The 16,482-nt window shown below is 42.1% G+C and overlaps 1 protein-coding gene across 1 annotated transcript; it reads left to right on the top strand.

The window, feature by feature from the left end:
- The first annotated feature begins 2,943 nt into the window (after positions 1–2,943).
- Positions 2,944–3,774, top strand: LOC109181225. The gene has a single exon (XM_019330978.1). The coding sequence runs from the start codon at positions 2,944–2,946 to the stop codon at positions 3,772–3,774; it is 831 nt and encodes a 276-aa protein (XP_019186523.1).
- The last annotated feature ends 12,708 nt before the right edge of the window (positions 3,775–16,482 follow it).

Genomic DNA, 16,482 nt, shown 5'->3' with positions numbered 1-16,482 from the left:
AGCCGTTAATAGAACACTGTATTTTTTTTTAAAGACACCAAAAACGACGTCGTTTGGAAACGTGTTCACCAAGCATGGTGAACACGTTTCCACGACATAATTTGCGCTAGAGGAGTGAATTAGGCTAAGGATCAAAGATAAAGAAGATGAGAGTGCAAAGACTACATAGATGGTGTATAAGGTGAAGAAGAGGGAAAGTTTAAGGGTCACTGCGTGGAAAACATAAATTATAGGGTCCAATGTGCAAATAATAAAAAGAAGGGGTAAATCAGTAAATGGGTGGTTTGGTGGGGCAGCCCGATTGGTACCCCGCGCCTGGCCGCGAGTTCGCGCTGGTAAAAGCAGGGCAGCCAACGGGTGTGTGAAAGGGAAAGTAGTGAATCACAATTGTGTAATGCATGTTTAGTTTGTGATTTCTAGAGTTTGTTGTTCACTCGTTTCTTGCTATTTTTAACTTTTTTTTTTTTTTTTTGAAAGTTACTTGCTCTATCACATATTATAAATATTATAAATAGAAGATCTCAATTTCCCTTTAAACATTATTATATTCTGAATGTTCAATATTATTTCTTACATATTGAAAGAGCACTTGTGTCCCAACATATAATTTATGAGTTAATTTCTAAAATGGTCATTCGACTATGGTATTTTCTCAAATTGATTTCTTGACTTTTAATTTCTTCAAAGTGGTCCTTCGATTTTTGGATTTTAAGCCAAAATGGTTCTCTATTAGCTTTGGTGTTAAGTTGGTGTTAAAATGAATGGTAAAATTGAAAATTTAAGTTTTGCACTCCAATTTAAAGTAATCTGTGATTCCTTTCACCAGTCTGCGCACATATTTCTTCAAATTAGGTTTTTGCTCTCCTAAATCTACAATCAAAATGTGGGATAATCAACTAGAAGACCAAACAAGTTCATCTTCAACTTCATCCATAAATTTCTCAAGGCAAAGATTTCTGGCCTTCTAGTTGATTATCCCACATTTTGATTGCAGATTTAGGAGAACAAAAACCTAATTTGATGAAATATGTGCGCAGACTACTGAAAGGAATCATAAATTGCTTTAAATTGGAGTGAAAATCTAAATTTCTAGTTTTACCCTTTATTTTAACACCAACTTAACGCCAAAGCTAACGAAGGACCATTTTGGCTTAAAATTCAAAAGTCGGAGAATCATTTTGAAAAAATTAAAAGTCAAAGGGAAAATTTGAGAAAATGCCATAGTCGGAGGAACATTTTAGAAATTACCTCTATAATTTATTTAATAGTTGCGATTCATTACCAATTTTACCCCAACAACATGATGGATTTTGGTTTAATAAAATCATCAACTTCAATCAGATTATGTTATCATTTTCAATTAAGGCTGTGTTTGGAAACCCGGAAAATGATTTCTGAAAATCATTTTCCGAATTTTTGGTGTTCGGCAACACTTGGAAAATCCAGTCAATGGAAAACATTTCCGTTGACTGGGAAAAATGTGCCCATTTCGACGGAAAATGACTTCCGCCAAAATGGCGCCGAAACCACCGCGAAACTAGTTCCGCCGGAAACCAAACGCATACCCGAACCCTTTTTCTTTTTTTTTTTTTTAGTTTCAAACATATATAATGTATTTTTATATTCTAAAATAAAATAATTAAAATATTTAATTATACAATTCTACTCATTTTCCAAAAAATGAACCAAACACACCAAAACAGTTTTCCAAATGCAACCAAACACGAGAAAAGAAAAATATTTTCCAAAAAATGACTCATTTTCCAGAATTCATTTTTCTGCTTTCCAAATGGACCCTAATTGGAGATATTTTTTGTATTTCTATAAATATATCTATTGGAAGACAACGAAACACTCCAATTATTATAGGTCATTAATTTTTCATTGAACCCCAAAAGATCCCATGAATAAGGTTGGGATGTTATGTAACCGAGAAATCATTATAGGGTGTTATATATAAGACAAAGGGCTTGGCCATCTCTTAGATATAAAAAGGAAAAAAAAAAAAGATTACATTGCAACAAAAGGTGAAATTTTCTCGCCCTCAGAACTTGCACTCTCTAGCCCAACTATTTGCACTCTCCAGCCCAACAGAATAGTGAAAGTGTAACTCACTGTGACTTTGCGACCCATTAAGTGAAATGACTAGTGTGTGCTGCTCAAAAGAAGTAAGTAGGCAATTTATATCCTACACCACGGCGCGCGTTGCACTGTGCGCCCAGATGCAAAACGACGTCGTTTTAATTTTTTTGAAATTTCCCGCCCCAGTGTATGACAGTTAATTTTTCTTTAAAAAAAAACCATTTTCAAAAATGTACATAATGTTATACTAGAATACACATAATTGTATACATGAATGTACATAATTATATAACAAAATATACATACTCTTTTTAAAAGATAATACACATAATCTAACATAATACATAATAAACATAAACTTTTAACATAATACACATCAACTCTTAACATAATACACACAAATTTTCTGATTCGAATGTACATAATCGTATAAAAAGAATGTACATAATTGTATAAAAAATGAACATAACTGTATGAACAAATATACATAATTGTATGAATAAATATACATAATTGTGTGAACAAATATACATAATCACAACAACTTCCTACCGCCCCTCCCAAAACGACCCCAAAACGACGTCGTTTTGGGAGGCGCGCGGCGCACAGTGCTACGCGCGTCGTGGTGTAGGGTATAACGATTGAAGTAAATAGGGGTTGTTATACCATGGACTAGGTCCACCTTGTTGTAAGGTCGACATTGGTCTTAGACAACGTATAAATTGTTTTTAGTATTGGAATTATAAACCTTTAGAATATAAATTGTGTTTCTAAATCAAAACACTGCGAATTTATTATACAAAAAACGCTCTCTCTCAGTTAGTTACAAATCCTCCGCTATTTTGACGCTTTTCGTTTCCGATGGCGGCACCGCCGGGGACCGCGGAGCCCCCACCACACACGTTCGCAGATGTTCTCTCGAAAACTTCTTCTGATCCCCCCCCCCTACGAACACCAGGAAGATACAAAGGAATGCCAGCGATTTCTTTCACAGATCAAGACATACAGCAATTTCCCCAGAAATTTCGTTTTGCGCTGGTGGGTAAATTTTCTAAAGGACGTCCATCTATGGCTGAGCTTCGTATGACTTTCGATCAGATTGGCTTTGGTGGAGCATTCTCACTCGGTCTTCTAGATCAAAGGCATGTACTCATCAATTTTGATCTAGAAACTAACTTTCAGAGGTGTTGGCTCCGAAAATCTTGGTCAGTTCGAGGCTTCATCATGAGGATCTTTAAATGGTCACCGGACTTCAGACTAGATATAGAATCCCCAATCGTTCCTGTATGGATTGCTTTCGATGGACTTCCGGCTCACCTGCAGGATAAAAGGGCTATTTACTCTATCGCCAACCTCATAGGAACCCCGCTCAAGGTGGATTCTTCAACTCTTTTGCACAACAGACCGTCGTTGGCCAGGGTTTGTGTAGAGTTGAACGTTAGCCAAAGCCTTCCGAATCAGGTCTGGATCACAAATGGATCTTACGGTGGATTCAATCAAAAAGTAACCTATGAATACATCCCACCATATTGCATGGGATGTCGAAAATTTGGGCATCTTTGGTCAGATTGTAGAAGCAACTACGTTGATGATCGCCCGCAAGAACCATATCGGGAACCCCCTAAGGATCCCCCGCAAACAATCACTCTACCTGCCCGTCAACCTCATATTGTTCCTCCTAGAAAACGCTAGCGACCAGTTGAGATCTTGATAGCTGAACCCCAAGACAATGTTTCTGCAAATGCACCAACTGAACCAGTTTTAAATGACTCAGGGAACTCTGCGTTACCAGAGTCCATCCCAGATGCCAACGCTTCGCTTGGGCCAGTTCTCATTGACGATCATGGTGTCCGCTCCTCATCTCGACTCCCAGCCAGGACATCTATCGGAGGGTGATGAAGTCTTCGAAGCTCAAAGCTTCTCAAAATCGTTGCTAGGGTCATGGAAGGAAGCGAGTAAAGTTTTTGCCTCCAAGATTAGGAGATCGCGCCCGGATGACTATATAACAGTAACCAAGAAAAAGAGTCGGGCTCGGAAAGACTACTCTGCAAATACCCCCTCAGTAACCACCCGACTAGCTGCGGGGAAAATCGCTCGAGTATCCTTCTCTCACCGTCTCAAATGAATCTGCTCATCTGGAATGTTAGAGGCCTCATCACCTCACGGCGCAGGCTGAAACGAATAATTTGTCGTGAGGGCATCCATTTGGTCACAATAATTGAACCTTTTTTACCAGCTGATCGTTTGCACAGTTACATGCAAGAGTTTAACTTTGTAGGTGGCTATGCTTCAGAAAATTCAAAATTTTGTTTACTATGGAGTGATTCTTTACAAATAAATATTGACCAGGATTGTGAACAATTTATCTCTTGTACTGCTTGCTACTCCCCCTGGCAGTTTACCTTTGACTACATAGCTATCTATGCGAAGCATACGAGATTGGAACCGGCACAGCTATGGGCACAACTTGCAACAGGACTAAATGTAAACAGGCCTACTCTTATGGGCGGTGACTACAACGTGATTTCGAGCATCTCTGAGTACAGAGGCAATGCATTTCCAAACCTGGGCAGCATATCAGATTTCTCTGATTTTATTAACGATAATGGCCTACTCGACCTCGCAACAACCGGAGGTCTTTACACTTGGCACGGGGTTCATAGCGCAGGGGCAGTTTGGAAAAGATTAGACCGCTTCTTAATGAACTCGACTTTGCGGGATTACTTCACGGGTATCCGAATTTCTGTGTTTGGTCGTACCTCATCTTATCACTCCCCCGTGCTCTTTAATGGGTCGAACAACGCTTTGACGTTTCCAAAGCAGTTCCGTTTTCAAAATATGTGGAAGACCCACCCCAACTTCTTAGATTTCGCACGGGCCAACTGGGCCGAGCCTGCAGATGGGGGTGGCATGCGTGCTTTGGCTTTCAAGCTTAAACGCCTTAAACAAGCCCTACGATCGTGGAACAAAGAGGTTTTCGGGAACGTTTTTGACCGGGTTCGTAATTTGGAGACTGCTGTGACAGAAGCAGAAGGAATTTATGAGGACTCTCCATCAGCTGAAAACAGAACCTCCCTCCATAAGCTCCAAGCAGACCTCTTGCTTGCTCTCAAACAGGAAGAGGCCTACTGGAAGCAGAAAGCACGGATCAAATGGCTTAGGGAGGGGGATGCGAACACGCGTGTCTTTCATGCGATGGTTAAAGATCGACATCGAAGGCAGGCCATTTACTCCATCAAGGATAGCTCGGGTTCTATTTTGTCGACCCCTGAGGCAATTCAAGCGGAGGCAGTCCAGTACTACTCCAGCCTATTCACGGCCGAAAATTGCCCCGGTATGGATTCCCTTTTGATGTGTCTTCCGCCTTGCTTGGAAAATTCAGATGTGATCGCTTTGACCTCGCCGATATCGCGGGAAGAGGTTAAAAAGGCCATGTGGATGCTCGACCCTGACAGTGCAGCCGGTCCGGATGGGTTTCATAGATCCTTTTTCAGACACTGCTGGGAATTTATCCATGAAGATGTTTATCAAGCAACTTTGGACTTCTTTGCAGGCGTTCCGATTCCACGAGCACTAGCCAGTGCACAAATAGTGCTAATTCCCAAAAGGAATAATCCAGACACGTTTGCGGACTTTAGGCCGATTTGTCTTTGCACCTTCATCAGCAAAGTTTTTACTAGGATCCTTGCAAGCCGTCTAAGTCCCATTTTGCCGAAGCTAATCTCGAGTGAGCAGGCTAGTTTTGTTAAAGGGCGCAGTATACAGGACAATGTTTTGCTAGCCTTTGAGCTCCTGCAATATATTGATAAGATATGCCGGGGCTCAAATGTTGTAGTTAAGTTGGACATGATGAAGACTTTCGACCGAGTCTCGTGGCCTTTTTTAAAGGCAGCCCTTACCAGGTTTGGATTCCCACCCGGGTTTATCGGTTTAGTCTTGAACAACCTGGAAGCTACAAGGTTATCCGTCTTGGTCAACGGGGTCAGCTGTGGCTTCTTTCAACCGACAAGGGGTGTAAAACAAGGGGATCCGCTATCGCCCCTTCTTTTCATACTTGCTTCGGAGGCTTTGTCACGTTCGCTGGTTCTAAAAGTGGGTACAGGATTGATTTCCCCATATTCCTCGGGGTTGCAGTGTCCATTAATCTCCCACTTGACCTTCGCAGATGACATCATCATCCTAGTTAATGGCTCATCGAATTCGTTAAAGGAGTTATCGAAGCTCTTGAAGGATTATCAGGCAGGGTCCGGTCAGAAAATCAACTACAACAAAAGCTTTTTTGTAACTTCTAAGCACTGCTCTAGCCAAAGGACCGCGGCAATGTCACGGTTACTAGGCATGCAACGTTCCTCTTTGCCGTTTCGCTACTGATTGGTGTAATTTGGGGCAAACAAATAATACCCGGAGTATTCGGGTTGTCGAACCACAGAGAGGTGATGTACTAATCACTAGCTACTAGGTTACTCATATGAAACTAGTCCGAACAAAACTTGAAGGTTGATTGATTGCATAAAATAACAAGCAAAATAAAATAAGTAGCAAGGTTTTGTAGATAATAGAGCAAAATAGGATTCTTGGGATCACAATGTTTAATCACCTAGTGCCAATTAACATTTGTAATATTTGGTTTGGAATTAAGATTTGTATGGGAATGCAAAGTGGAATCGAATTACTCCCGTAATCTCTATTCCTAGTGAATTTCCACTCCCATGGCTTAAACACCCAATAAGATCAAAGATCAGCATTCAATTATTCCTAATTACTACCATCTCCCGATTGGCAACAATCTAGAATAAACTTCCCCTAATAAGTTCCCCTTTCCCAAGGACCAACCATTAGGTGCAATCGTGTGTGCCCTAGTTTATGCCCCAATTCCCATTGGTGACACAAATATGACTATGAAGCTAGTAATTTAGGCCTCTAATTACCAACAACAACAGGTTAAGACAAGACTGCAACACAAATCATAAAACCAAACATAAATATATTAAGAAACTAACGAACAAGGCACATAGGTTCATAAACAAATTCACCCAAAAAATCCCTAAAGAATCTAGCCACTCATGGCCATAATAACAGTTAATTCAATGCTCAAAGATAAACAAATACCAACGAGGATAAGAGTAAGAGTGAAAGAGTTCTCCCAAATCTTTCTAGCTAATTCTCTATTCCAAAGCTAGTTGTAAATCTTCAAGTTGGTCCTCTTTGTGCTTTGCTCTTGATTGCCTTCAAAACACCCAAATCGCAGAAGAAGAGAGAGACTAGGGTTGATAGAAGATGGTCTTTTTATAGTCGAACCCTGATGGCATCAATTTAGGAGTCCTTTAAGTCAACAGCTGCCCGCGACCTCGACGCGTCGAAAGTCTGCTCGACGCGTCGAGCCTCCAGCCTGTGCGATGTTTGAGACTACTGGAAATTTTCGACGCGTCGAGGCATGGGCTCGACGCGTCGAATTGCTGATGCTTCGGCTTCTTCCTCTTTTGATCATTTCGTGCTTGAAGTTCTTCCCTTGCTTTCACGCTCACCCTGTAATGGTGAAGAAAAACACTACCGAACACCGTAAGACATTCAAAACAAGTGTAAAAACATAATCTAACGAGAAAGCAAGGAAAACAAGCAATAAATGGACATGATTCAATAACTTTGTTTCTAAAATGAATCAGAAAAGCTATAAAAACATGCACAGATGTGATAACATCACCCCCTCACACTTAAGACTTTGTTTGTCCTCAAGCAAAACACTAAATCAAACCGCAAGTCAAAACACAAGGATCGCTCCCAATTTCTCGTGCACAACTTAGCAAAACCACAAGCCAACTCACTGCAGGACACATGCTTCCGGAATCATCTCTGCTTGGCACCCGCGTTCTACTCCCAAGCCAACATACAAGCACCCAGATTGTTAGTAGTGAGAAATCTAGTGTGCACACGTACTCAGTTAGGTTTATGCAAAACACGACATCAGAAAAACATCCTGGGCTTGCCCTTCCTACTCCTCCTGAATAGAACCAACATTGCATGTAGAGATCAAATAGGTCTTTATTAAGCTTGTAATGGGGCTAAGGGTCACGGTTTATAGGAAAAAAAAAGTAAGGAATGATAACAAAGGGAGAGCATGACACAATTATCTATAGCTTTTCAAAATCTGGAAGAGATGAGATAATCATAATTCCAAGGAGCAACTTCCTTTTAAGAACTTAGCAACTCTTTGGTAAAGTGGGGATCCAAACTCAAAAGCTTTCAATCACTCTTTTTTTTTTTTTTTTTTTTTTTTTTTTTTACTTTTCTTTGTCTTTGGACATCTTTTGGATATAGCAAGATAATTTCAATCCAAACTTTCATGACCCCCACACTTGGACATTTGTAACACTAGCTGCTTTTTATCGTAGCACAACTCCATAAAACTCTTCTTACGGAAAAGATAAAGATAAAAGTTTCATTCTCTCAAGGGTGGATGGGAAATATTTGGCCAAGGGCTAAGGGTTATGATAATGGGGTAAATCATAGAAAAAACAATCACAAAGGGGTAATAAGTGCTTAGCACTTATTATAAAGAAAATAAGAGGCTCAAAGGGGACACAAAGGATAACACATACGTAGGGACAGGTTTAAAGGCTATGAGCTACAAAGGATGGCCTAAATCATTTCAATATATGCGAAAATTAGACTAAACCTGAGGAGTAATGAGACAAGCCTTCGTAAGCCAACTAATTGTCGGAATTCCACATAAACTTTCACTAGCACATGCACTAACCACTAGATCAAGAAATTAGTCCGATTATGAGTGGGTGACAAGTATATTAGCAAGGGAAATAAATCACTGAAGTGTTACACTATGATTTCATCCATGGCATAATGAGATGCAGCAAGTTCCACCAAAACAGACCACTACCCGACACGAGAGAGCGAGAGCAATTAAGTATCAAGACCAACAGTTTAATGGAAATAGAGGCACATGAGTCATTCAAGCAAGAATTCAAGTGAAGGGAGCGAAATGGAATACGAGAACAGACTAAATAAAATTAAAGTGCAAGGAAAATAAAATAAAAGTGCAAAGACTAAGGAAAAGAAAGGAAATACTTCAATCCTTCCCCCTCATACTTAGAGAACTACATTGTCCCCAATGTAATAAATTAAGTGAAGGAAAAGGAGTTGGAGTATTGCCGTAGAACCTTCTACTGGTCGGTATCCGGAGGTGGTGGTGGTGGGTAGTATCCTCGATAGAAGTCCGGGATGTACCGAGGATCTTGCAGCCAAGGTGGTGGTGGTGGAAAGTTCGGCTGGAAGCCGAGATGGGCCTGATTCTGCTGGTGTATGGAGGTGCCCATGAACCAATTCACCTCATCAGTTCTGCGCATGAAATCCTGCCAATCATGAGGGAAGGCAGGTGCAGGGGCGGGTGCAGCCATCTGTGGGGCAATCACATCATCGCCTTCTTCATCATCTTCATCGTCTTCCTCCTCCCCGAATTGCTGACCGGTCTTGTAGCGTTTCTCTAGGTAATGCTCGGATATGAAGGCTTGTGGAGCTAACCTGACCTCCTGGGATTCATCAATAGGAACCCCAGCCAGCTGGCAAAGATGCGTAATGAGGTAGGAGTGGCCGAGGTAGAATCGACCCTTCGCATAGGCAGCTTCGCGGATATTGCCGTTGATGATATGGCCAATGTCAATAGACTTGTGTTGCCGGATGCAGTAGGTAAGGAGCACTAAGTCCTTTCGGACAGTCCCCTTGTGAGAATTTAGGACAAGCCTCGCTTTGATGAAGTCCAAGATTCCCCTGTCAGCAGTCTGAAAATACTTGTAGTCCATGTGGGAGGCTACACCCCCCCTGATATTCCACTCGGCCCTCGGGTGGAAGAATTGTGCAATACGGTTCAGCAACTCTTGGTCCATGTGGCCACGACGCAAATCTCGGTTAAAGTAATCATCGCCCATGTAATTACGCGTACCATAGTACGCATTAATGGCCTCTGCCGAGAAGTCGACCGGAACGCCCCGGACAATACAAACATTGGTTTCGAGGCCATCCTTTGCATTCGCATAGAATTCCCTCACCAAATTGGTAAATGCATCTCCGGGTTGAGCAAGGAATCGGGGCGCCCAATTCCACGCTTCCGGGACCACTATATGTGCGCCACGTTCTTTCAGAACGGGCCGGGCAGATATCAACTGATGGTACCGTTGAGCCGCTGCGTCTGTTACAAAACGTTCATATTGTGCAGCACGTTGTGGTTGTTCCCGGACCTGCGAAGATTCGGCTCTTGGCCGTTTGGACGGTTGACGGGCTCTTGGTGCCATAGGAAAAACCTACAAGACTCAATAGTAAAACAAATATCCAAAGTGAGTCCAAGGATTTCAAACTTTTCAATCAAGGGCACAAACTTCACTTGGGCATTTAATCAAACACCATGTGGGCATGAACTTTAACACTAGTGTTATGTAAAATTGACATATCAAATTCATCCCACAAGTTCACCACACAACAAAACATGGATACCTATCATCAGAAGTAAGGTCTACAACCATCCTAGACTAAAATAAGGAATTAACATTATCAAAACAAAGTGAAATTTAGCTTAAACAACCAACGAAGAAACCTAGAAAATAGAATCAAAATGTGAGTGCAATGGTTTCTAATGCAACAATTACAACATGTATATAGCAACAATCAATCTTTAGTAATCAACAATGGGCAATTTATCTACTAAAAATTTAAGATCAGGGGAAAAATTCGTGGGTAGGGCTCCTACCCAAGAATAGAGCAAAAATGCACCACCAAATCAAGAAATTAAAAGTAGAAAAGAGTGATTGTTGTTACCTTGTAGGTTTAGGAAGTGAATGGAGAGGAGAACTAGAGGGTTCGGACCTGGGGTACCTTGGGCGAGTGAGAGATTGAGAGAAAATTATGAGTTTGGGGAGAAAAGACGGACCACTGGTCGCGATTTTAACCCTTCTGTTCTGTCGCGTCTCGACGCGTCGAGCCTATGGCTCGACGCGTCGAAAATTTCCAGTAGGGAAATTGCTGAAACGCGATGGTTTTCGACGCGTCGAGGACTGGGCTCGACGCGTCGAAAATTTCCAGTAGGGAAATTTTTCGAGGTGCATTGGTTTCGACGCGTCGAGGACTGGGCTCGACGCGTCGAATAATTCCAGTAGGGAATTCCATCAAACCAGTGGGAGCTCGACGCGTCGAGCCTTGGTCTCGACGCGTCGAAAAATTCCAGTGTGGAAATTCCCGCCTAAGTCGATTTTTTGCCTTTTTACTTAGCCGAAAACATCCCCTATACCGCTGTTTGCCACAGAATACCAGAAAAAACACTCAAATTTTGTAAAACGAACTAGAACGAAGTAATTAGCAAGAAATAAAATTGCGATAAATTAAAAGATAACATGGGGTGCCTCCCATGGAGCGCTAAGTTTAACGTCGCTAGCTCGACTGTACCTCCTTTCAGGTGTCACATGTAGGTCGGGAGATGAAGACAATGTATCACATTTACCCTAGGTTCCTCGGGTGAATAGTAGCGCTTCAACCTTTGCCCATTGACCGTGAATTCATCTTGTGTTCCTTGAAGCACCACGGCACCCGATGGATGTACCTTAATCACTTTGTGTGGCCCAGTCCACTTGGATTTTAATTTTCCTGGGAATAATTTCATCCTTGAATTGAATAGAAGGACGTCGTCTCCTGGGACAAATTCTCTCTTTAGAATGTGCTTGTCATGCCACCTCTTGGTCTTCTCCTTGTAGATTTTCGCATTGTCATAGGCTTCGAGCCTGAATTCATCAAGTTCGTTTAGTTGATGCAGCCTCTTCTCACCTGCGAGTTGCAAATCCATGTTGAGCGTCGTGACTGCCCAATGGGTTTTGTGTTCTAACTCCACGGGCAAATGACAAGGTTTCCCATAAACAAGTCTGAAAGGTGAAGTTCCAATAGGATTCTTGAAAGCGGTCCTGTATGCCCACAATGCATCATCGAGCTTTGCGGACCAATCTTTTCGAGATGGATTGACCACCTTCTCAAGAATGGATTTGATTTCTCGGTTTGACAGTTCCACCTGACCATTGGCTTGGGGATGATATGGTGTGGAGAGTCTGTGATGAATTCCATACTTCTCAAGAACTTTCCCCAACGCTCTGTTGCAAAAATGTGTCCCATTATCAGTGATCAAAGCTCTTGGTACCCCAAACCTTGCAAAAATATTCTTCTTGATGAACTTAATAACAACCTTGGAATCATTAGTAGGACAAGCAATGGCTTCAACCCATTTGGAGACATAGTCTACTGCCACTAAGATGTATTCATTACCAAAAGACTTGGGGAATGGACCCATGAAATCCAAACCCCAGACATCAAATAGTTCCACCTCAAGAATACTTTGTTGAGGCATCTCGTTTCTCCTTCCCACCGCGCCTACTCTTTGGCACTTATCACAACGAGCTACGAAAGCATGTGAATCTTTGAATATACTGGGCCAATAAAATCCTGACTGTAAAACCTTTTGCGCGGTTCGAGAAGGTCCAAAATGCCCTCCATAAGGCGATGAATGGCAATGCTTTAAGACACTTTCCACCTCGTCCTCGGGCAAGCATCTTCTTAATATTCCATCTGCACATCTCTTGTATAGAAACGGTTCATCCCAAAGATAGAATTTTGCATCAGTTTGTAATTTCTTCTTCAATGACCTAGAAGCGTTTGGTGGAAATTGTTGGCAAACCACATAATTTACCAAGTCCGAATACCAGGGCATAAAAGCACGAAGAGCCATCAGTTGCTCTCCCACGAAGTACTCATTGATTGGAACCTTTTCTCCTTCAGCCACTTCGTTTTGATTCTCTAATCGGGACAAATGATCAGCTACAAGATTTTCCGTTCCCTTCTTGTCTAAGATCTCCAGGTCAAACTCTTGAAGCAGAAGGGTCCATCTCATCAGTCTTGGCTTGGATTCCTTTTTGCTCATCAAGTACTTCAATGCCGAGTGATCGGTATGGACAATGACCTTGTATCCGTTTATGTAGGACCGAAACTTATCAACAGCAAAAACCACAGCCAGCATCTCCTTTTCTGTTGTGGCATAATTAACCTGAGCCGCATCCAGAGTACGGCTTGCATAGTAAATTGGGTGTAGGCACCTGCCCTTCTTTTGACAAAGGACGGCCCCCACAGCGTAGTCACTAGCATCGCACATAATCTCAAAAGGTAAGTCCCAATCTGGCGGTGACATTATGGGAGCTGTTGTCAATGCCTTCTTCAATCTGCAGAAAGCTTCAAGGCAAGCATCATCAAAAACAAAGTTAGCATCTTTTAAAAGCAATTGAGTTAAAGGTTTAGAGATTTTTGAAAAGTCTTTGATAAATCTCCGGTAGAATCCTGCATGGCCAAGGAAACTCCTTATTCCCTTTACCGAAACCGGTGGTGGCAGTTTCTCTATGACTTCCACCTTGGCCGGGTCAACTTCAATGCCCTTTTCTGATATCTTGTGTCCAAGAACAATCCCTTGTTGTACCATGAAGTGACATTTTTCCCAATTAAGACAAAGGTTTGCTTCTTGACACTTTCCTAGTGCCTCATCCAAATTATCTAGACAATTATCAAACGAAGAACCATAGACGGAAAAATCATCCATGAAAACTTCCATAGTCTTCTCAACTAAATCGGAAAAAATGGCTAACATGCACCTTTGAAATGTAGCTGGTGCATTACATAACCCAAATGGCATCCTTCGATATGCAAAGGTGCCATAGGGGCATGTAAACGTAGTCATCTCTTGGTCGTCGGGGTGGATTGGGATCTGAAAGAACCCCGAAAAACCATCAAGAAAGCAAAAGTAAGAGTACTTAGCCATCCTTTCAATCAACTGATCAACAAACGGAAGAGGAAAATGATCCTTCCTGGTAGCGTCGTTCAACTTCCTGTAGTCCGTACACATCCTCCACCCAGTGACTAACCTGGTAGGAATGAGCTCATTTTTCTCATTGCGGACTACAGTTGTCCCCCCTTTCTTTGGGACCACGTGAATAGGGCTGACCCACTTACTGTCAGGAACAGGATAAATGATGCCAGCTTTCAACAGTTTCAGGATCTCTTTCTTCACAACCTCCTGCATCGTAGGATTTAACCTACGTTGGTGCTCAACACTGGGTCTACGCCCATCCTCTAAGTTAATCCTGTGCATGCAGTAGGAAGCACTAATTCCAACAATATCATCAATAGTGTATCCAATGATTCTCTTATGTTTTCTTAACACATCTAATAACTTCTCCGTTTCTTCATCTTTCAAATGCGCACTTACAATTACTGGGTACGTAGAATTTGGACCAAGATAAGCATACCTCAGGTTTGTTGGTAAAGGTTTTAATTCTACCTGTGGTGGTCCCTTTTCCTCAAGGTTACAGGCAAGGAGCGCTAGTGGCAATTCCTGTGATACCTCTTCATTCGTGCCATCCTCCAGGCATTCATTCCTTGTGGAATCTTCACCTTCGAGCTGTAAAGGGTCATTGGAGATCCATTTACCCCTCTCATAAGTTGCAACACATGAGTCGATTTCGTCTACATAGAAGCAAGAATCAAGACAAGAAGATTTGTTAGCCAATTCAAAAACATTAAATTCAACTTTGTCCTCGCCAATCTCAAGAACTAGAGTTCCTTTTTTGACATTGATTATAGCTCCAGCGGTTGCCAAGAATGGCCTCCCAAGGATAATAGGAATTTTAGCATCTTCTTCCATCTCTAAAACCACGAAGTCTCCCGGAATGTAAAATTTGTCAATCTTCACTGGCACATCCTCCAGAATTCCGACAGGATATTTCACTGATCTGTCCGCCAACTGAAGAGTTATGGATGTAGGCTTTGGCTCTCCAAGTCGCAGCTTTTGGCACAAAGAGTAGGGCATCAAACTCACACTTGCCCCTAAATCGCATAAAGCTTTTTGAACAAGTGATCCTCCAATAACACAAGGGATAGAGAAACTCCCAGGATCCCTAAGTTTTGGAGGAAGCTTGTTTTGAATTAAAGCACTACATTCTTCACTTACTGCTACTGTCTCCCGATTCTCAGCTCTCCTCTTGTTGGACAAAATCTCCTTCAAGAACTTAGCATACGAGGGAATCTCGGTCACAGCATCAATAAAAGGAATGGTGATATCCAGTTGCTTGATCAAACTGTAGAAGTTTGCTCTTCTTTCCTCTTCCCTAGATTTCTGGAATTTTTGCGGGAAGGGTAGAGGTGGTGTATGCTTCTTTGTGGGTTCAATTTCTTGTATCTCATCCTCCTTATCTTGAGCAATAACACCCTCATTCACTTTCTCATTATCACCCCCTAGATTCTTCCTGACCACCACTTGTTCCCCATTTGGATACGGTGGGTCCAATAATTGCTTCCCACTCCTAGTGGTGACAGCGTTCATGTGTTCTCTTGGTTGTTCGGGCATAGCTGGCAACTTACCAGTGACTTTAGTACTTGATATAGATGGTTGATTTGCTAGCTGATTTTCAAACATATTTTGGCGAGCGTCCATCCGATCCAACCTCTCTGTAACCTCCAGCTGTCCTTTAACCAGTTTTTCCAATAATAATTCCATATTCGACTGGACTGGTGCTTCCGCATTAGGCTTGGACTGATTTACTGGACCCTGATATCCTTGGTTCTGCCTGAATTGCGGTTGATGATTTCCTCTAAAATTTTGCTGCCCCTGGAATCCTGGTGGTTGACTTCTACTGTTTAAGTACTGGGGATTAGCTGCCCCAGCTGGATTACCCCAAGAGAAACCAGGATGATTCCTCGATGCATTCGGATTGTAGGTTCCTCGTTGCTGGAATGCCGGTTGAATACCACCATACCCTACCACATCAACTTGTTCCATTGTAGCTTGAGAATCAACACTGAGACACTCCTCGGAATTGTGCTCTCCTCCACACAACTCACACATCAGTACAGGTCTTGAAGGAGTAGGAGCTTTAGAATCGTAACCCGAAGCTTGATTCTTGATAGTAATCTGAGCCAACTGCTGAACTAAGGTGGCCACATTGTCGAACTTAGCCGATAGAGCGGATATCTGATCAACTTCAGACACGCCTCCTATCAACCTCTGGGGAGACCTCTCTGAATACCAAGTCGTCCCATTCATCGCAACCTTCTCCAATAATTCTTCAGCTTGATCTGGCTCTAGGATTGTAAATGATCCTCCCGCTGAAGCATCGACTAGGATTTTTGAATTGTCCAGAAGTCCCTCATAGAAGGCCATCATTAAATCCCAATTCTGAATACCGTGATGAGGACATTGTATCCTCATCTCTTTGAATCTCTCCCATGACTCTGCCAAAGACTCACCAGCTAACTGTCTGAAATTCTGAATAGATCTCCTCATTTTCTGAGTCTTAGATATGGGAAAAAATCTCTTAA

This window comes from Ipomoea nil, unplaced genomic scaffold (assembly GCF_001879475.1).
Source record: "Ipomoea nil cultivar Tokyo-kokei standard unplaced genomic scaffold, Asagao_1.1 scaffold1043, whole genome shotgun sequence".
Taxonomy (NCBI): domain Eukaryota; kingdom Viridiplantae; phylum Streptophyta; class Magnoliopsida; order Solanales; family Convolvulaceae; genus Ipomoea; species Ipomoea nil.
The sequence above is the reverse complement of the archived record's forward strand: the minus strand, read 5'-3'. Positions and strand labels throughout refer to the sequence as shown.

Coding starts and splice junctions, on each gene's coding strand:
- LOC109181225 (XM_019330978.1), top strand. CDS start 2,944: ATGGCGGCACCGCCGGGGACCGCGGAGCCCCCACCACACACGTTCGCA.